The 21554-nt window shown below is 38.3% G+C and overlaps 1 protein-coding gene across 7 annotated transcripts; it reads right to left on the bottom strand.

Annotated features, from left to right (window-relative positions):
• Positions 1-9540: 9540 nt before the first annotated feature.
• Positions 9541-21091, bottom strand: LOC107570767 (ATP-sensitive inward rectifier potassium channel 10-like). Of its 7 annotated transcripts, none has more exons than XM_016257025.1 (8): positions 20716-21091; positions 19689-20414; positions 16119-16211; positions 15914-15968; positions 10891-11250; positions 10573-10784; positions 9842-9973; positions 9541-9762 (listed from the first exon to the last, which is right to left on the bottom strand). In XM_016257025.1, the coding sequence occupies exons 5-8, from the start codon at positions 11246-11248 to the stop codon at positions 9571-9573; spliced, it is 894 nt and encodes a 297-aa protein (XP_016112511.1). In that variant the 5' UTR covers positions 11249-11250; positions 15914-15968; positions 16119-16211; positions 19689-20414; positions 20716-21091; the 3' UTR covers positions 9541-9570. The 7 variants fall into 7 exon arrangements, with proteins under 7 accessions (XP_016112511.1, XP_016112512.1, XP_016112514.1 ...); XM_016257026.1 differs by having other exon boundaries at positions 15926-15968; XM_016257022.1 differs by lacking the exon at positions 15914-15968 and having other exon boundaries at positions 9542-9762.
• Between the last annotated feature and the right edge of the window lie 463 nt (positions 21092-21554).

The following is a 21554-nucleotide window of genomic DNA, read 5'->3' as shown; positions in this document are numbered from 1 at the left end:
AAAATTACTCCAAGAGCACAATGACGACTCATCCAGGAGGTCATAAAAGAACCCAGAACAACATCTAAACAACTGCAGGCCTCACTTGCCTCAGTTAAGGTCAGTGTTCATGATTCAACAATAAGAAAGAGACTGGGCAAAAACGGCATCCATGGGAGAGTTCCAAGACAAAAGCCACTGCTGACCAAAAAGAACACAAAGGTTCATTACACATTTGCCAAAAAAATGATTTTTTTTCATCCAATAAAGATCCCACAGTCTTCTGGAATGTTCCAGAAAGCACTAGAATGTTACAGCTTCTAGAATGTTCCCATCATTGCAAAAGCAAAATATCTTTTCAAAATATGCAAAATTACAAAAGCTTATCTGTACTAAACCAATGTATCATACTTAATGCTAGAAGTTCTCAAATTCACCTGACCTAAATATATACCAAAATATTGATGCTGCGTGAAAATAAATAGTACAATAATAATTAGCACCACAGAATGAGAAAAGTTAAACAAATTTGTGCTACACTGTGGAATAGTTGTGATGCTTACTATTTTTTTTTTGTGGAAATCCTTATACATTATTTCAGGATTTCAAAAGAACAAAAAAGTATTTTGTAAGAATATAAATGTCTTTACTGTCCCTTTTGACCAATTTTAGTCTTACTGACACCAAACCTTTGAATTGTAGAACATGAAATTATTATTATTATTTTAATAAAATGAAATGTGGAAATTGCTTGAAATATAGTGCACAAGCTGTATGGGCTACTTTTTGGACTATATCACTGTCAGGAAACAAAAGAGGTAAAAAAGCTGTCACTGGTGCAGTACCTTTATGAAAGGTCCTCCTTTGTACCATATTTACTCTTAAAGGGTACATATTGGTCTCTCAAATGTACATATTAGTAGCTTTTGAAAGGATACCACACTAGGGATGGCCTTTTGTTTCTGAGAGTGTACTCCTGATGCTGTGTGCTTTGATTATGAAGAAAAATCTGGATGTGTTGTCGTCTTTTGTATTCCACAAAGTCATGCGCTTTTTTGTTTTGTGTGAACCATTCCTTCAGTGCTTAACTTTCACAAGAACCTGAGGGGAATCTTTAGATAATCCTTCATAAAGTAGATACACACCTAAACTGAAGCAAAAAAATCCGCCGCAGAATTAGTTTCATAGCTCTCAGCTCGACTGGAAATAAGACACCAGATTTCCTGTTGAGCACCTGCAGGCCGGAAACAGGAAAGAAACAGAAAAGTGAATGTAAGGTTTACCTACAGAACGCATCAAACCAATGGCTTATTAATAAATGAATAAATAATTCCATCTCAACAAACTGCTTAGACCAACTTTGTTCACTAATAATTTTTTTTCCACTACAGTCTCAGACTTACGTACTTCTGTAAAGTGCAACAAAATAGAAAACGACTGATTACTGTTTGTGTTATACAGTTAGCAGAGCATATCTGGTCTGGTGGAAAGTCTGAACCTCCTCTGGGTTTGAGGGGATTTTTCAATGTGTACACACTCTTGACACATAAAAATAATTCACATGGAATTTCATAATTAAAGTTTCACCTACTTGACATACTCCACAAACATATGATTCTAAATTAAATCCTAGACATTACATAAATAAATGTGTGCTCTTATAATTCATGCAACTGTTTACATGTCTACCCATTTACATAGAAATGTGCAAATTACACCACAAACAGCTCAACCTTCTTAACCAGGGAACGCTTTGACCAGTCATTTCAACTTTAATGTACACACACACACTAAATGTATTGTATAAATTGCCCTTACTCTGGAATAAAAAATACGGAGTGTATATTTACATTGAATTAAAAGTGGCTGTAAGTCATCAGCTGTAGTGGAGCAGATGGATAAGTGTGTGTTGTTGGCTTTTTGACGCGATCGACCCGGGTTCGATCCAGTCTTTTGCCAAACTTTTTTTTTCTCCCTTTTCAAATCTCGTATTAGCAATGGATTATATTTACACTAAGTGAAAATAGCAGTATTTTTAGCAATATGCTATTTACACTAAGTGCAAATACCTATTTACACGATGTTAAAATTGCAGGATTTCGACTATTAAGTATTATCTGCACTTCAGTATTGTAGTACATTATAAAACAGTATGCAATAATAACGTATTGAGAGTAAATTATAATTTTAATTTTAATTATTAAATGGATGCCACCTTATTGGTACAATAAAGCCCTCCCTACACCTACCCGATACTTTATTTTCAACTTTTTGATTATTTCCTTAATTTTTATTGAAAATAAATGCCGTTACGATGTGATACGAGATTTGAAAAGGGAGAAAAAAAAAGTTTGGCAAAAGACGGAATTGAACCCGGGTCGATCGCATCAAACAGCCAACAACACGCACTTATCCATCTGCGCCACTAAAACTGATGATTTACAGCCACTTTTAACTCAATGTAAATATACACTCCGTATTTTTTATTCCAGAGTAAGAGCAATTCATACAATACATTTAAACTGAGCTACTTTAATACCATCTCTGAACTTTATACCACGACTCTGCTGTTCTTCGGCTGGTTCTTCTCTGTATACGGTGATTGACAGATGTCTCGTCCAGTCAGCGGTGAGTAATCCCAAACCAATGGTGCTGTCTCAAACTATACCTACCTCTTCCGGTTTGTCTGATTTGTCATTGTGTTTTCTGACTTGTTATAATGTTTTCTGAATTGTTTTGTTTTTTAGACTTGCATTTGCGTTTGTAATTAGTTATTTTGTTTTCAGAATTGTGATCTGCTTTGCACTTCTCGGCCACCGTAGATTTGTAAGGTAAATCATTTATAAATCTACGCAAACTCAGGATAATAAATCACGATTACAAAATAAAAGCTCAAACCCTCACACTGAGTTTACACGTTTTGATGTCCACATAATCTTTAAATTACGGTGGCTATAGCATTTCTGTCCTAAAGTAATGGCCAAATAATAAAGATTAAGTGGACATTTGAATGAAATGGTGCTTGGTCAATATTAAACAAGTATTAGATCGCACAGCAATGTGTAAAAACAATCATCAGGCCGTTGGCGCCTTCTGCAGGCCTTTGTTGTCATGCGTAATGTACATTAGCTCTATTGTTTATAATACATTATGTATTTTAACAATTTTGTTCAATAAAACCATATGATTTCTTGCTTTTGAAGGCTATTGTAAAGGCTATTGTTCACTAACATCTATTTTTATTTATTGCCACAAAAAAATGTATTATAATTATAGGGCCCTATGAAATCCGTTTTATTTCCAAATTCAGTTTTGTTCCATTTTAATTTTTCTATACTCTGTTTTAATGGTTAAATTAAATTGTATTAATCAAAAAGCCTGTCTTATTAATTGAGTTTTACAGTTTTATCTTTATCAAATTCTGTTTTCCATTATTTTCTGGACTCCATTTGAACGGTTCCTTTAAATTTTTATAATCAAAAGCATCTCCAATTAATCAATTTGTTTTATTTTTTTTTTAGTATTTTTTTTTTTTTTTTCAGAAATACTGCACATTTAAAATTTTTCTCCTAAATAAATTCTGGTAAATACTTCTTTAAAAAGTGTTTTTTGATTATAATTTTATAATTAGTAGACTAGAACACGAGGATATGTTGTCATTCTTACACTATAATACTGAACTTTGATTTCAGTGATTTGGACTATGAGATGGATGCACTTTACTTTTGCTTTAAAAAAAGGATTTCATAGAAATTTGGATTTCATTTGGTTTAATAAAATAAAGTTTAATAAAATATTCTTAAGTAAAATTGTTGATTTTTTTGTGGGAAATTAATCGTTTAGATTAATCGATTAATCGATAAATTAGTCGATAGATTAATCGAAATAAAAATAGTAGTTAGTGGCAGCCCTAGTAGATCATCTGTGTGTTTTGTTCATTCAGAAAACATGCATGCTACGCACAGTATACATATTATATACTGCAGAAACAGGAAATGTAGTATGCTAGTGTGCTTTTCCGAACATAGCCGCTCTGTCTTTATCTTCTCTATTTCATGCTTGTATGCCAGTGCATTTCAGCGCTAGCCAACTCTACTGGCACCCTACCTTGTAAAACAGGTAAGCCTAGTGGCATCAAAAAAAAAAGTTGGCTAACACTGAATCAAACAAGCACTCAAGCAATTTATCTTCATCTGATCCCCCATTCACTCATTCATCTGTGTTTTCCGCTCTCTAGACGTTACTAATGCGGACGCTGAGCTGGTCTCGGACACGCCCACTGCCCCGCCCCCTTTCCTCCCGGTAGCTCTCCTCCAATCGCATCTTCTCCACATCCACCCCTTGGCCTCCACTGCCATTGCCTTGTTGTTGGGGTGACTGGGTGTTTGGAGGCGGGGCTTGTTTAAAAATCTAGCCAGTTCTGCATTCTGCGAGAAAAAAACATGGGGTTTCACAACCCACACACACACACACACACACACAAGATCATGCTCACAATCCTGTTTTACAGTGCCCCCGAAAAAGTATCTGGACACTTGAGTCACACTTAGAAATGTTACTGCGTTACATTATTAAATATTTCGTTTAGTGTCATTGATTTTATTGTTAATGCGAAAACAACAGATGATAAATGGTGAGATATTTCCTAATGAGTAAGAATTGCATTAAGCATTCAAAACATTTTAGAGCCAGTGTAGGCACATCATAAATTCTCAGAAATGTAAAGCTTATTCTGGCTAATTAATGCAAAAACACTGACATGTATTAACTATCAGCATATGAAGATATTCTTTGTTGTCGTTCACATGCTGATCATGACTGAACTGACCCTCAGGGGATGTCGGTGTTTACTAGCGGGCAGATCTGATGTGGTCTTTAATGCGTTTCAGGAAAGGAGATAGCCTACTTATATATGGGTCATTCCTACTATCTGGTACATGTTCATGTCCCCATCAAATAGAAGTTGAATAAAAGAATGAAATATTTTATTATTACAGTTTATATGTATGTAAACATGGGGTCAATTTGATATGGCATGTTTTGAACATGAAATGTTTGGAATGTCTCTGGGTGCTGCACTACAGTAATTTCTAACATTAAAAGCACTATTTATTAAGATACATTTCAACCTATCAATAATATAATCTTGGTATGGACACGAGTAGTGACGAGTAGTGACAACATTCTTCAAAAAATCGTTTGTGTTCCACAGAAAAAAATACACAAGTCATACACATTTGGAATGACATGAGGGTGAGTAAAGGATGACAGAAATGTAATTTCTTTTGAATGTTCCTTTAAAAAAATGTTTGGGGAAAAAAACTGACAATGTGATATTTAGTTTTTCTGCAATATGTATTGTGATCTGGTGAAAATTACTATATATTATTTTCATATGACTTTAATAGCATTTCTAAAGAATTAATCGTTCCAAAATGCTTGCAAAATACTGCACAGAAAATAAAAATAATTTTGAGAAGAAATCTGAAAAAATTAAAATCTGAGACATTTTTGAGTGCAAATCACACTTTGGTTTACTCAAGAACCAAACCTCTTTCAGGAACCATAAAGTGAACTTGGTTTTTAAAAAAAATCTCTTTCCATTTGAGTTTTCATAGGTCACAAGTTTTGATTTTTATTGTGAATATTAAATCAAAATATTAAAACCCCCAAAAATGGTACAGTACAAATATTAAATTACAATACTAGAAATAGTAAATATCATCATGTCCTCCTGTTTTTTTTTTTACCCTAATAAAGTTATAGGAGAAACTTCATTCTAAAGCTCATTATATTAGCGTTAGCCGCGCTTATGCTAACGATTAACTACTCTAATAACAGCGTTCATTTCAATCCGACATTCAAATTAAAATATTGAATAATATCCATAACAGAAGCGGTGTTTCCCACAGACTTGCACTCTATTTGTGGCGGCATATATATGCAAATTCATTCTCTGCCAGCAGGTGGCGCTTGTAGCGCAGGAGACATAGAGGTTTCCACAAGCTGCGCTCACAAATGCTGCTCAGGCCTTACAGGCAAGATGAAATGAAAATTACATCCATAAGTTTCCTTCAGAAATATAGTGATATAAAAACACCCGCACCGGGTGTCGACTTTGACACGTGCCACTGCACTCATGTTTATTCAACGAAGTCAAAGCCTTTTGGAAAATCTATTTGTGGCGGTGAGTTTTGATATTGTGGCGGGAATAAGTCAATGTATGGGAAACACAAGATTTAAAAATTAAAATGAAACTTAGCTGCTTGAACTCTTTCATTTGATCCGGGCGTCTGTCTTTAAAGTGTTTTGTTAGTTTGATGCATTTCCTACTTTTGAGGTCGCCACGTCTCCGTGCTTTTATGAAGAGAGCGCATCTGCGCACCTTTCGGATAGTGCATCAAGAACCGGGTTGACCGGGTACTCGGTACCACCGGTACTTAAAAAAACCTGGTACCGTAACATTTTAATTTTTTTAGTACTGAAGTACCGAGTCTTTTGACAACACTACTCTGTATCTATTAAATTAAATAGCAGCATTCATGATTTGATGACTGCATCCAGCCCTATCATAATATTTTATTTGATATATCATGCAGCCATAGTTTGAAACCACAAGTAAAGCATAGTCTTTGAGTCAAACAAATATACACAAACACACATTCATGGAAGAACGTCTTGTTTGGTGGTTCATATAGCTATATGCTGAGTTGTCACTGGGCTCCAGCAGAGGCCCGTGTCTCTTCTTCTCAGTCTCTTACGCAAACACAATGCCACATTCAGCGGACTGGCACACTGTGTATTTAGGGATTTTTTTTCCCTATAGCTTCACACACACTGGTGCACTGGCGCACATCCATACACGTACGTTTACACACAGCCACTCAGGCACATACAGATTTCCACTGCAATGCACCGGCACGCTTTCAGACATGTTTTTAAGGCCTGTGCCAGTTTCTTCATTCATATGCAAATGTGCTTCCATTGGAGCATCGTGAATAGCTATTTCTACTTCATATTCAGGTTTTTAAAGAAAAATGTAACGGTCAACATACAAAACAGATTCATTTCTGGGAGGACACAGTGAAAGGGGAAGTCATCATGAGTTTCATTTGGATTAAGTAGCATTAGGTGTAAGTGGGGTCTATTAAATATAACCCTATACCGTATAATCCGACTACAGTCAATTACACCGGGCGATCTGGCTAGACTACAAGCACACAGAAGCATTGAGACGAGAGAAAAAGCACAACAGAAACCATAAACAGATACTCAAGGATATGCACATACAGGAAAAACTCATAGACGTGCAAGATGAGAGTCACATTCAGGGAATCAAGTGCAAAAGCGGGGACCGGAGGGTCTGATAGCTTGGGCCCTCGATGGGGTAGAGACTGGGACCGTAACTGGATCCACGACCTGCGTGTCAGCACCAGGAACTGGGCTGCTTTGTGCCTCTAATGAGACTCTCTGGCATGCTCTCATACACGCATTCCAGCCAAAGAGAGAGAATGTATAAAAGAAAGAGGGAAAGCTACATCTACAGAGAAAGTGAATGTGGGCAAACAGAGAGAAAATGAGATGAAGGGAGGAAGAAGACAATAAACGCATCTCATCTGCCAATAATAGAAACCCCAAGTTCTTGTAAACATGCCCCCCTCACCTAAGTCTTTATTAAATGTTCTACAGTACACAATATAATTGCAGAGAGAATGTGAAATCCACTTCTGTCCTTTAACCTCCCAATATTCAATTAAACTTTTGCAGTCTTTCCCACAAAGGATTTCTGTAATTCCCAAATGCCAATCATGACACCAGAGGTCCTTGCTGAAAAACGTAGTCTTAGCTGGTTTAAGCTGGTCTACCTGTCTGACCAGCTGTCAAGCACTCAAAATCCCTTAAAACCACTAAAACAGACCAGCCTTGTGGCTTGTGCAGTCTGTATTTCCCAGCATGGTTCTGACTTTGACACGCAAACCTTCAAAAATCAAATGATGGAGGGGAGATATGTTTGCATTTAGTCTCATAATCAGTGAATTTGGAGGTACCGCAATAAATAATTATCGAAGCATCAAAGCAAACTACATTGGCTATTGGTTGGATGATTAGTTCTGATAAGTGTCGCTGTTTGGTAGAGTGCTATTATTATTATTGCTCAAACTGAAGCAAGGACTGGTGGGACAACAGCTGTCCTCCACAAATTCACAGATGATGAGTCGAAGACACATTCCCACATCCGAAACTTAGGGCTCAAAGAAAATCCCAAGTCCCTAAGTTTTTCCCACTTATAATAACAACACTGTGGTGGTGTTCATTTGCGATTAACTTATAAAGACTGTACACAAATGCATCATTACATTTTGTTGTGGACCAGCAAGCAACAACCCAGAACACTCTAGCAACCACTAGCAATTATCTAAAAACCAATGCCCTAGCAAGCTACCCAAGCACCCTAGAATCATGACAGCAAGCAAACAATAAATGTACAAATCTAATTCGCATTTATCCTCATGATTAATCAAGGCGAGGCAAAATGGAAACATAAATTGAGCCACTTGATTCAGGTGTGAAGTGTCAGTGGAAACAGGGCACCAGCGTGTGCTCAAAGTGCCAGAACTCCCTGAACCTTCTGCCTGCAGCGTGACCTCTGCACTGGAACAGAGCTTCTCAGGTGTCTTTGACACCTCTCCCCACACTGCTGTTTCACGTTTCTCTCGTGTAGCACGCTATCCTCAGAGCAACTCTGCTGGAGCCATGGGGGTCAGTGCCCAACCACGCTGTCCCTGTTCTCAGGTGTATCCTACTGACAGTCTTCATCTGCCACCACAGCCAGCGCCATTTCTGCACTCTCGCACAATCTATAGCAGTAGGTTCTTTCAATGTGCGAAGAACTAAAAAGCATGCATGTGACAGATGCTTTTATCAAAAGCAACTTAAATTGCATTTATGGTACACATGCTCATGGGTTCGATTCTCAAGGAATGCATGTGGGTTCAATTCCCAAGGAATGCATGAACTGGGAATCAAACCCACATGCATTTGGCAAGCACTTTTATCAAAAGCTAATTATATTGCGTTCACGATACACATCATCATGGGTTTAATTCGCAAGGAATACATTCTTTGGGAATCGAAACCATGACCATGGCTTTACTAGCATATGCTCTACTGTTATAGCTACAGTAATCTAAAAATTCCTGTGATGGGTTCAAATTGTGCATATATGAGGAAATGGAGTAGTGATGTCTAGTAGTTCAAGCTTAAGGCTGGTAACCAGATGGTTGCTGGTTCATTCACCGAAAGGAACGATCCATGAGCCAACAGAGCAAGACACCTAAGGTTGCACCAGCTGACACTGTGCCTGTTCTGCTTTACATCTACCCATTTGGCAGATGCTTGACCCAAGACCTTTGCAAAGCCAGCACCATGCTCTTCCAGTTGAGCTACAATGATACAAGTTCGACTTACAGTAGAAAGTAATGAATACATTTTTTCGAATGGGACGATTCTAGGCTTAGGCTTTCAGGCTCCATTTTGGAATTCCAACATTCAACATGACATTTTATTGTTCCAGTTATCCTCTTAGTTCTCCTAGTCTTCAGTACCTTTGGCAGCCCAGGCCCGCAGTGGGCTGTTGTCGTCTATCACGTGGTAGAAAGTGAGGGGCAGGATGAGGAAGGGGCTGTCACTGGACGTGTCCACTTGGAAGGCTACATTTCTCTGATCCAGACGCACCGTCTCACCCTCTTTAGTCAGCGACGTCTGCAGAAGCTTACCTGTTACCTGAGGAACCACAGGAATTGGACATATGAGTTGCACATACGCTACATTGGAAATTAAAATAAAATATTTGTGTGTTTACCTGGCAGCCCAAAAGGAGGCTCTTACGCATGTTAGCGACACGGATCATGAGACAAGGTCGGCCCTCATGATTGGCGACCACAGCATGCTGACTGAACTTCACCGTCTCACCACGTTTCTTCGGCCGTGCTACCTACATACCCCAGATGAAAACATAGATGCCTTATTAGATCTGAGACACCTTATTAGATCTGAGTCACAAAAGTCACGAAAATATATATTACTTAATCAGATATTGTTCCAGTTCAATCCAGTTCCAGTACAGCTGCATGTTTAATCGAAATAAATCTAAAATACCACTTAATACGAATATCAACTAGCAAAGGCTACAATTTATTTGAATAAAAATATGCACTGAAGCGCGGCACTGTGTTCATTTACACGTCGACAGCTCACGGTGGATCATCTAGTGTTTTCAGTGTCTCAGAGCAGCACAGAACCGAGCAGTTCACAGCAAATGCTGCTCCACACAAACCCCGACTCTGTATTTGCTGTGAGTTTGGGTCACTTATACATTTAGGAAGTCAACATTTGCCAGCCTTCATCCCAAACTTGTAAAGAGAAGCGCTTATAAACAGGCTCATGTCAGGTTTTCCGCCAAAATGGCACATGACGGTTTAACATTTCAAAATTGAAGATATTAAGACAACCAGAAATAATAATTATTGTAACTGTACACTTGCTACGTGCTGTAGCAACTTTTTACCCAAGTTAATTTAGTTTTAGTTGCACCTTGGCAAGGAAGGTTCCAGTGATGAAGATCTCCATCACCATGGTGATGACAAGCTGGACAATAAGCAGGATGATAGCAAGTGGGCATTCCTCAGTGATGCAGCGAAAGCCATAACCGATCGTAGTTTGTGATTCCAGGGAGAAAAGGAATGCTCCAGTTAGGGTTTGGACCTGCATCACACATGGTGTGTGGTTGGACGGAGGGTCAAACTCTGGTGAGAAAAGGACAAGAAACAAAGACATGGAAATAACAGGGTTGCGATATTTATGAAAATAAATATCCAGGTCCTATTGAAGAACATCTCCTTCCCTGCTCACCTAGCAAATCTCCATGCACAAGTGCCACCAAGTACCACAGCACTCCAAAGACAAACCAGGTGCCAGCGAAGGTGGCGGAAAACAGGAAAAGCTTGTAGCGCCACTGCATGTCCAGAAAGGTCGTCCAGAGGTCACGCAGGTAAAGCGTCCCTCGGCCGCTGACGTGTTCGATGCGTACATTGCTCCGCCCATCTTTAGATAGCACCCGTCGACGGCGTCTCAATGCCGCAGGTCCGTTTCCTGTTGAAGCCCCGCCTCCTCCGCCTAGGAGTGGCTTTAGAACGTCTGTCTGTGTCTGGGAGTGGCAGACCTTCTGTGGGGAGGGGCTACGGGAGGAAGGGGGCGTGGCTGAGGTCATAGCTAGGAGGGAAGAGAGAGATGGTTTCAAATAAGTAGTCTAATTTCTTCTACCTTCCTGCAGATTTGAGTTCCAGGGTTGCAGGGTTGGCTACCCCTGGTTTAAAACGTGCATGTACACAGGTCATGGGAAATTTAAAAAAAAAGTTATTTATAACACATATCATGTCCTGACTCTTCAGTATAAAACTCTGCAAATTAGCTAATATCGATTGATAACAATGAATATTTGCACTATTTATGAGGTCAAATCTAAGAGTTTCTTAAATAATTTCTGCATTAAAACTCATCCACTGATGTAATTGTTGGTGTTCAAAATGCAAGCAAATGCAGTTTCTAAAATGCACAGGTGACAAGGCTTTCTTCATCCAAAACTCTAATTAAAGACTGCTAAAGCTTTCAGCACACTAGACTGTTTGCTACATAGACAAGATACAGACTGCAATTGGGTTGATGTTCAATTATGACCAAACACTGAAACATGAAACTTGGACATCTTTTTGTTTAAGTGTTCAGGTTTTGCTGTGACAATTGCAGCAGCACTGAACTATGATGTTGTGATCTCTCATTTTGTGTTTTCACATTGCCATTTATATTTTGCTAATAATTCCACTTATTTCCCTCTTTTTATTTTTTCTGGCCAGCAGTGGATGTTATCAGATGGGACTCAGTTTAGGTTACAGAAACTACCAGTATCTTGTTGCTCTGACATAAAAATAAGTTATTTTTAATGAAATAACCTATTCCGCAGTTAAGCTTCTGTGTGAGAAACCTGTCACCTTATCGCCGTCTGTAAAATCTAGGTCGTCTCGTAGCATTTTAGAAGAAATAGCACATGGGAAGAGAGAGGGCTCTATCTCTATCTGAAAGACGTGCATCGACCAAGTAAAGAGAGCCACATTAGGGACACATTAGCGACTCTCAGCAGTATTTAAAACGACTTCTCTAAAAGCTGAAATGGGCAAAGTATAGCTTTCGGTGATCTTTATCGCGGACACGTGAGCGCATCCTTCTCTCTCGAGGTTTGTGTGTGCCAGGAAGGGGTACAGGGCCGGGTTTGGGGGCGACCCTGGTGGTCCGTTACTCTTTTTTGACTCTACATTCAGACCCTCCAGCTGCCCAAGCGCATTAAATGCCCCTCATTCACACAGTGGAAGCAGCTGCCCTTTCTCATTTAAAGGCTAGTCGTCAACGCTGACCAACTCACATGCCGTGCTCGGTTGGCCCAAGTGAGTGCTGAAAAGGGTGACTTATTCACAATCCAAAAACACAAAACCGCAGGAAGGAATCAGAGATGAAAAGAACACCACAATGTTTTCCATATTCTCTGCATTCCTCTGTTACATTGAGGATGACGCTTCTTAATCCTTCACCTTTATAAACTTTGTTTCGTAGAGGCTTCTTGGACAGTTTTTTCAATCACTTCCCCTACAGCTTTGGATCAAACTTTTTGTGTATGCAAACCACACATTAGCTAGAAAAAGTACAGCGATCATGCTCAAAAAACTGACTATTCTGGCATTTTTTTATCCAAAATGGTCCTGGAATAAAACTTCTTTACACAATCATACACTGGTCAAGAACCAATAATGGTTTTATAGTCTGATGTCGTAGACGAATGAATTGTCTGAATGTCATTACAGATAACTAAATAGCAATTATCATAAGAATAAGAATACATAAACAAGAAGTAAAGTAAAACATCTGGACATCACTTTCTTCAGTGGAACACAAAATATATTTTGAAGAGCATTGGGAACCAAATAACTTTGGACACCATTGACTTCTATCGTATGGGCAAGCAAAAAAAAAAAAAAAGTTTTCAAAATATCTTCTTTCTTACCAAAAGATAGCACAAACACATATTTCAAGCAAAACATTTGTCAAAAGAAAGCGCTTGTACAGTTTGAAATGACAAAAGACTAGATGTAGTGTTACTGTGATTCTCTACATCTGTGGTTCCTCTGTGAACCTGAGGAGAACTGACTTCGTACAGCCACTAAAAATCACCAAAACACCAGCTGATTCAAAGAAATTGAGACCAGAATGAAGAAAAGTGTTTCTCCTAAGAAAAAACTCGCCAGTAATCTGAAGATATCTCAGTGTTCAGTGAAGATATTTTGTAAACGTCCTATCGTAAATATATCTAAACTTAATTTTTGATTAGTAATATGCATTGCTAAGAACTTAATTTGGACAACTTTAAAGACGATTTTCTCAATATTTAGATTTTTTTTGCACCCTCAGATTCCAGATTTTCAAATAGTTGTATCTCGGCCAAAAATTGTCCTATCATAACAAACCATACATCAAGCTTATTTATTCAGCTTTCAGATGATGCACAAATCTCAATTTCAAAAAAATTGACCCTTATGACTGGTTTTGTGGTCCAGGGTCACATAACAAATCTTCTTGATTGCTTGTATTGTTGCAAAATGTAAAATATATTTTCACTCAGCTCTAATCTGGTAAATGTGACTATAAACATTAACATCATGATTTTTTGTAAAGCTGCTTTGAAACAATATGCATTGATTTAATTTGGCTCATTAAATTCTTACAGGATCGATGATCTGAGGCGCTATCCACATTAATGTAATTGTTCTAGGATGTCAAACAATTGACTCATTTGTGAATTTCAGGACAAGCAGCAACTTGAAAACAAAACTAAGAACCAATATCTTAACTACGTTACACAAGGAATCACTTTCAAGGGTGACTCTATTCATTCACACTGTTCAATCTCACTCTCCCTCTCTGCATTCATGTTTAAATGTCTAAGTGGTAGTTTAGTCTCACTCAGCTTCTGCCTTCCGCACCAAATAAAATAAATGAAATGAAATGAATGAGTAGCAGGGAGATGTGATACGCTCTCCCCTCTCTGACCTCGCTCTCTCTCTCTGGACTCACACTGAGAGAATGAATAGGTATCTGTCTGGATCTCTGTGCTCTGAATACTAACGCCAGCCGAGAGGGAGGGGGCGGTTCCTCGCAGAGGCACGTGTTATAAGCAGATTGTACACAGAGCTGACCTTCGAACTCCGGCGAGTACGCGCCCACACGCGTGCACACTGATACAGTACATACAGCAGACAAACGCTGACACGCACTTGACTCAATATATGTTTCTCATGCTCTCAAAGACCTTTGGTTTAAAGGCTTGAAGTGCATGAAATTAGTTTTGGAGACAAAAATTACATTGTGCCTACACACGAATATTTGACTAAGAATACATGCAAACTAATCCAACACTACTTAACGGGAAAGTTATCATCATTTCCATTTATCAGCGTGTTATTTTATGACTTAATTATTATTCTGAAATGTGGAAAAACAGTCATAACGAATAACGGGGTGCATGCAAACTTTTGAGCGTGCAGAAACGAAGCCATGTTGCTTCACTGCAAAAGTTTACAAATTGTCTTCATCTTCTTTCTCACTCTTTCTCTCACTTTCTGTCCTCCCTCGATGTCTTTCTTTCTCACTCGCTGTCCTGTATACACAAGAATCCTTTTGTTTAGAGATGAGATGAAAGAGACAAAAGCCACCATTGAAAAATACAACACTGCATGTGTGTGAGAGAGCGAGAGTAAGAGAGACAGAGAGAGAGAGAGAGAGAGAGAGAAAGGAAGGAATGACATGCAGAGATGGACAGAAAACAAGCCGATATTAAAACTCTCTCATCAGTATTCTGTGGATGTGCAATGTTTACTTTCCTCTGTTCACCAGATCCAATGCAATTCTCACAATCGTAGTTGACTTTTCTATGTTAAAGTGCTCAGGAAATCACTCTGCGAACAAATCGACCCGCTTACCAATCAACATTAACCTCTAATTAATCTTTTGCTCAGTTATCTGATCTAGGCAGATCAGTTATTTCATTGGCTGGGTTTAGATCTCCAAAATAACCAGGTTGCAAGGGAAAAGTCCCAAAATAAAATCCAAAAACTTTGCCAGGTCTGATGTTTGCCAGAAAGAGCAATGGGGAGCATATCAGATCAGTTGAAAGGAACAAACAAAAAAAAGAAAGAAAAGAATGCCCACGCGATGCTGTGTTTCAGTCAGAGTCTATGAAATTATTTTGATAGCCGCAGATAATCCTCCTCTTTTATATCTCTGCATCAGTAAATATTATTTCTCTACAGCTCATGCATTAAACAGAAGCGGTGTTATTTAATAGAGTGAACTGTAACAGTAAATTGAATTTGAAAGCTTTAAACAAACTGAAAGTTCTCATTATAAATCCAAATACAACTGTAATAAATGTGCATGATATTTATTGCAGACAAATGCATTTTACAAAACCAAAACCAATACTTGGCCAACAAAACACAACAAACCAAAAAAATGCTTTTGCCAGTTCAATTTTACTGTCAAACTTTTTTGATTAAATCTTTTTCAATTTGCATTTTGCATTATAATGTTAAACATACTGAAACTCGAAAGAGAGTGGCACGAACTCGATCGTATCAAACTGAAGCAAGAACAGTTAAACGTGTGCATTATTAATTCATTTTAACTAATTAAATGACCAATTAAACATGCCACAGGATATCTGAGCAATCAAACACCAACCCATTTTCACTATAATACTACTTATTTCTATGCACTAATATTTAACAATGATATATGTTTTTGCATCCTAAATCATCTTGTTGAGATGCACCTGATGTCTTACATCATGCCTTATTTGAGGATGAGACCTGCTGCTGGATTCAAATCTGCAGAGATGAATGACATATTCTCATGGTTTAGTTTCTTCATTAATCTCCTTCATCTTAAATGAACGCAATCGCAGCATATCGACCTCTAGGCCTCACGAGTGACTTCAGCACAGATGTTCGGCTATGTGTAATTACTTCAGCACTTACCTTTTACCGAGGACTTGAACGCAGAGCTCTCTCTTTTTGTGATTCACAACAGTCACTGCTGCTTCCCAGCTTCGGGACACATCGGAGGATAGTCTGAGGCGAAAGTTGTGAAAGCGTTCAGAACGGAGAGTAGCGCGTTCCTGACAACTTTGCCGATACCATCCGCGCCAGAAGAGTGACTCGGTCTCATAATGTTTATCATTCAAATAAACACATTTGAAACAGTTTATACGATTCTAAAACTCCAGCCTAAATAAATATGCAAATATACAAAATCCGTCAAGTAAAAAAATATATATAACCTATATAGGCTATAATCGGTTCGATCCTAGCAACAAGTTGTGTCCTAAGCAGTAAGTGTCAGTCAGTGCCGGTCGAATGTTACCGATTTATTGTGCAATGCCCTTTCTATATACGATTCTAAAACTCCAGCCTAAATAAATATGCAAATATACAAAATCCGTCAAGTAAAAAAAATATATAACCTATATAGGCTATAATCGGTTCGATCCTAGCAACAAATTGTGTCCTAAGCAGTAAGTGTCAGTCAGTGCCGGTCGAATGTTACCGATTTATTGTGCAATGCCCTTTCTATCTCTCTCTCTCTCTCTCTATCCTCCAAACTCTCTTTCTATCTCTTGTCTCGTCTTAAGTGGAACTCCTCAATAAGTTTTGTTCGCAGCACTATCTGAAAACGTTCTCCTCTCTTCTCAGTCCTGCCTTTCATTGTTGATGAAATACGTACTTTCAGCGCCTCAGCACTGTTTAATTCATTAATTCAGCGGCCCCCCGCTCCTCCTCACGGCCCCCGTGTCTCCGGCTGTAAATAGAGCCCTTGTTGAGCTCCTCCGCTCCTCAGCCTTTGTAAACTTTTCTGCTTGATTTAAATATGTCGAAATGAAGAAACTGTATGTTGCCTTTGGTCGGAGGACGCATGCATTATTAATAAATACGACCTCGGATGTTGAATTAGTTCCCTCGTTCTTTTCTCTATCCGAGCGGAGAGTTTGCGACTTTCAGAGTGACACGACTTTGAAGTCGATCCATGTCCGCTTGAAAACAGGTGCAACCCTTTGAAAAGAGGTGCTGAAGGGGACAAAGAAAAAGAATTACCGTAACTATGATTACTATTCGTGTGATGTAACACTCTAATTAATTACTACTAATACTACAACTAAAAATAATTTTTAAAAAAACAAGCAAACAATATATATATATATATAAATTACCAACAAAGGATACAAGATGAATATTTTAACTTAAGTATAAGGCGGATTTTATTTAAGTATTTTATTATTATTTTAAGGTTTTAGGGTACACTCAAAAAAATGCTGGGTTGTTTCAACCCAACTTTGGGTCAAATATGGACTAACCCAACTTTTGGGTTAAAATTTTTATTTTTAACCCAAAAGTTGGGTTAGTCCATATTTGACCCAAAGTTGGGTTGAAACAACCCAGCATTTTTTTAGAGTGTAGCCTATAGATGTCATATTTCTTTCTTTTCTTTTTTCGCGAATAAAAACGAGTCTGTAAAGAATAGAAGCTGAATGGGTTGTGAATGAGTCGAAGCTATAGGTCTTATTTTCACAGCCGCCCCCAAAAATGTCACGATTATGTATTTGTTTGTGTAGAATATGTATGTGTGTGTGTGTGTGTGTGTGTGTGTATATATAAATGTGTTGCATTAGCAGAATGCTTGAATGTTGATCTTTTGAACAGATTGTATGACTTCCTCTCAGCTTTTCATTCCCAAAAAGGCCTATGACTTGATTTGACTTTTGTGGCATTTGGTGCAATTAGTCTTTTTAACTTCACAATATGAAAGTCAACAGTTATATTACATAACTTAAATTTTTTTTTTATCTTTCACATAAAAGCTCATGCTGCATTTTAATTTCTGTTTAGGAAAGTCTTGTTCACGGTATCGGTATCGGTGTTGCTGGCGTCTAAATTATCGGGCGTAAATTTAACAAGCGGCTATCATATAAAACTAATGAAATGTAATTATTTACGCTCTAAAGGTTATTTCTGAAGGTTGGACGACGTAAAACCGAAGCTTGTTGTGGCGGAAGTTAAATTTACCGCGTGCCCTAGACGGACCAGACACATAAATCTGAACGCAGACGGCGGTACAATCCGGTTGGTGCCGAGACATTTTGCGCGGGGCTTTTTCACACGTGTGTTAATCTTGATTTCCCGCCCACCTGCCAAAAGTGCGCGATTTTCTTAGGCCGGAAGAACTCGGTTGGATAAGTTTTTAATTGTTTTGAGAATTAAATCTAGGGATGTAAAACTATGTAGGCTAACTTACCGGTAAATGTGGCATCTGAATAAACTGAAAAGCAAAACAATAAAATAATAGCCTATCAAAAATAAATAAATAAAATAATAATATAATATGGAACGTACGGTAGGCTAATCTGTCACTCAGGGATGTAAGATGCAAATGAGAGGATGTAGATACACAAGAGAAGAAAGGATGGATGGAAGAGAACAGGATGGGGCACAAAAAGAAAGCAGAGGTGAAGTAAGTCGGTCAGGACTCTTTTTGGCTGGACGGCTCTGTCGGAAGAGACTTTTTCTTCTGTTCTGTTTCCCCTTTTCTCTGGCATCACACTTAGTTTGTTTACTGAACACATGGCGTTCTTTTCCCACTCAACTTCCGTCTCTGAATAAACTGAAAAGCAAAACAATAAAATAATAGCCTATCAAAAATAAATAAATAAAATAATAATATAATATGGAACGTACGGTAGGCTAATCTGTCACTCAGGGATGTAAGATGCAAATGAGAGGATGTAGATACACAAGAGAAGAAAGGATGGATGGAAGAGAACAGGATGGGGCACAAAAAGAAAGCAGAGGTGAAGTAAGTCGGTCAGGACTCTTTTTGGCTGGACGGCTCTGTCGGAAGAGACTTTTTCTTCTGTTCTGTTTCTTCTGTTTTGTTGACCCTTTTCTCTGGCATCACACTTAGTTTGTTTACTGAACACATGGCGTTCTTTTCCCACTCAACTTCCGTCTCTCTCGCTGTTTCTCTCTCTCTCAAGGGTCCCCTTTTGAGCTGTTGATATTCAATTCAGTATCACACCCTTTCTGTCAGTTCAGTCTAGCTACAACTTTTTCATACCTCGTGAGTTTCAGTGCTTTTTGTAGTCCAGTCACACACACACACATACACACATGTCGGGTCAGCTATCCTTGTGGGGACTCTCCATAGGCGTAATGGTTTTTATACTGTACAGACCGTATATTCTATTGCCCTACACCAACCCTACCCCTAAACCTACCCCTCACAGGAAACTGCATTTTTAGATTTTCAAAAAACTTAATTCTGTGTGAATTATTGGCTTGTTTACCCGTGGGGACCACAATTTAGGTCCCCACCGTGACACGAGTCCCCATGAGTCTGTGTGTATTCAGGTTTAAGTCCCCACCAGAATAGAAAAACAGGTACACTCTCACACACACACACACACACACACACACACACACACACACACACACAGAGACACTGTGCAGAGACTTTCATTCAGAATTTTTATTCAAAGAAAGAGAGGAAACCATTACCGCTATGTCTGGGATAGTGGTGCCCATTTTCTGTCCAAGGGAGCCGCTCGGTGAAGTTTTATGCCTTCCCAGTGAGGGAAGTTTTATTTGGACAATCAGCGTGAGAAGTTTTATTAGAGTAATCAGTGCTCTGACTGTGTTAACTCCTGTAACTCACAGCTGGCCTCATGGTTCAGCCAAGGGATTCTCCATCTTGTTCTTCCATTCCTGCAATCAGATGCACGGTCTCTTAGGAACCCTTGGCTCTAGAGCCCTCCTGTGGTTATTAAAGAGACCATTCTAACTGGTAGGTGTCCCTTTTCTTCAATTTTAAAACAAAGACTTTTATTTAGTAGTGGGTGATATTTTGTCATGCATTCTGTCTTCTTCTGACATTAAGAGTATTTGACAACTTGGCATTAATGCTTGTGGGAAGCACACATGTTCTTGAGTGTGACATGCTATGGCATCCGTTCATCTAAAACTGTTTTAAACAGCATTTTTGCTAATAACTGTGCATGCATTGTATGACTGAAAAACAATATCAGCACCTAAAGAATTATTTTCTTTAAAATTCATATTAAATTCACTTTTTAACCGGGTTGATTTGGATTTCTTTTCTTTGCTTTCCAAATCCTCTGCCTATACTGAAAAGCTCAGCAATGATCTATGAATGAATATATCCAGTAGAGGGCAGTGCTGCACAATTCATCTCCAGTATGGGCAGAATCAAGAGCGTTGGGACAACTAGGGAATGTAATATTTGTATTAGCACACTTACTATTTCTGCCATATGTATACAGTGCACATTTTTAGTATGCTTAGAACATACAGAACACTGCACTGATTACTGTATCCCAAAATGTAATGCATTCGACCTTGATTTAATAAAATAACTTTTTTCACACTGAAAGATTTACACACTTTTACACAAATTGGGGGGAAATCTAAATAAATAAATGAGCAATATAACCATATTTATTTCCAAACTAACAAAAGGTGATGATTGGCTGAACTAAACATGCAATGTATAGAGTTGTAGGCCTACCATGTTTGTTGCATCTCAGGAGTCTTGTGATTTCACCTCCACATTTCAAGGGTTTGTCAAGTAGAACCAGAATGACTGGATGTCAGATGGATCTTCACCCATTTTTACCTGAGGTAGGGTCAAAGGGTTGGAAAATGAAGGTACAAAATGTTCAGAATGCAATAGCTTGGAGGGGAATATTATCAGTAAACGATTCTTGCTGTTCTTCAGCCAACTGATGTATTTCAGAAGAACTGCACTCAAAAGAAATAGGTTTGGAACAACATGGAGATGAGTAAATTACCACTTTTTTCCCGTTCAAAATTATGAGAAATTCTTTAGCTGAAAGCTTTAATGTTATGATTTAGGAATGTTATGACTATCTTAGTCGCACAGTCCATAAGTAAGACTGAAATATGCAGTCCTGTCTCAGAGACCCCTGATAAATGGGTTAAGAGTCTCCAATACAAGCAAAAACTTGATTTTAAGAACTTTTGTTTGTTTTTTATTGCATTTATCAGGTAGAAAACAATGATTGAGAACCTTATCTGTTCCTTTCAGACATAATTCACCTATTATCTTATCTCAATATCTTTATCAGCACATTCACAGCTGCCATCACTTTATCTGTATGTTATTGCACGTATCTATTTCAGATATTAATACTGAAATATTTTTTCAGTAAAGCAGCTTTGAAGCAATGTACATTTTTTTTAAAGCTCTGTATAAATAAAACCATCTTGGATTGATTTCATAAAGATCCAACATTCGTCAGATAGCATCACATACATTCAATCTGTCTTTTTAGGTTTGTTACCACCCCGGGTACCCTAGCAACCGCATAGCAACACCCTAGCAAC

The sequence above is a fragment of the Sinocyclocheilus grahami genome, unplaced genomic scaffold, assembly GCF_001515645.1.
Source record: "Sinocyclocheilus grahami isolate Dianchi unplaced genomic scaffold, SAMN03320097.WGS_v1.1 scaffold1502.1, whole genome shotgun sequence".
Classification (NCBI taxonomy): domain Eukaryota; kingdom Metazoa; phylum Chordata; class Actinopteri; order Cypriniformes; family Cyprinidae; genus Sinocyclocheilus; species Sinocyclocheilus grahami.
The sequence above is the reverse complement of the archived record's forward strand: the minus strand, read 5'-3'. Positions and strand labels throughout refer to the sequence as shown.

What these genes read in the sequence shown, in the direction of transcription:
- LOC107570767 (XM_016257025.1), bottom strand. Translation starts at nt 11,248, where the DNA reads ATGACCTCAGCCACGCCCCCTTCCTCCCGTAGCCCCTCCCCACAGAAG. An exon ending in CTGGAACCTTCCTTGCCAAG is followed by an intron (nt 9,974 to 10,572) that starts GTGCAACTAAAA and finishes TGGGGTATGTAG; the next exon opens with GTAGCACGGCCGAAGAAACG. An exon ending in GCCTCCTTTTGGGCTGCCAG is followed by an intron (nt 9,763 to 9,841) that starts GTAAACACACAA and finishes GTGGTTCCTCAG; the next exon opens with GTAACAGGTAAGCTTCTGCA.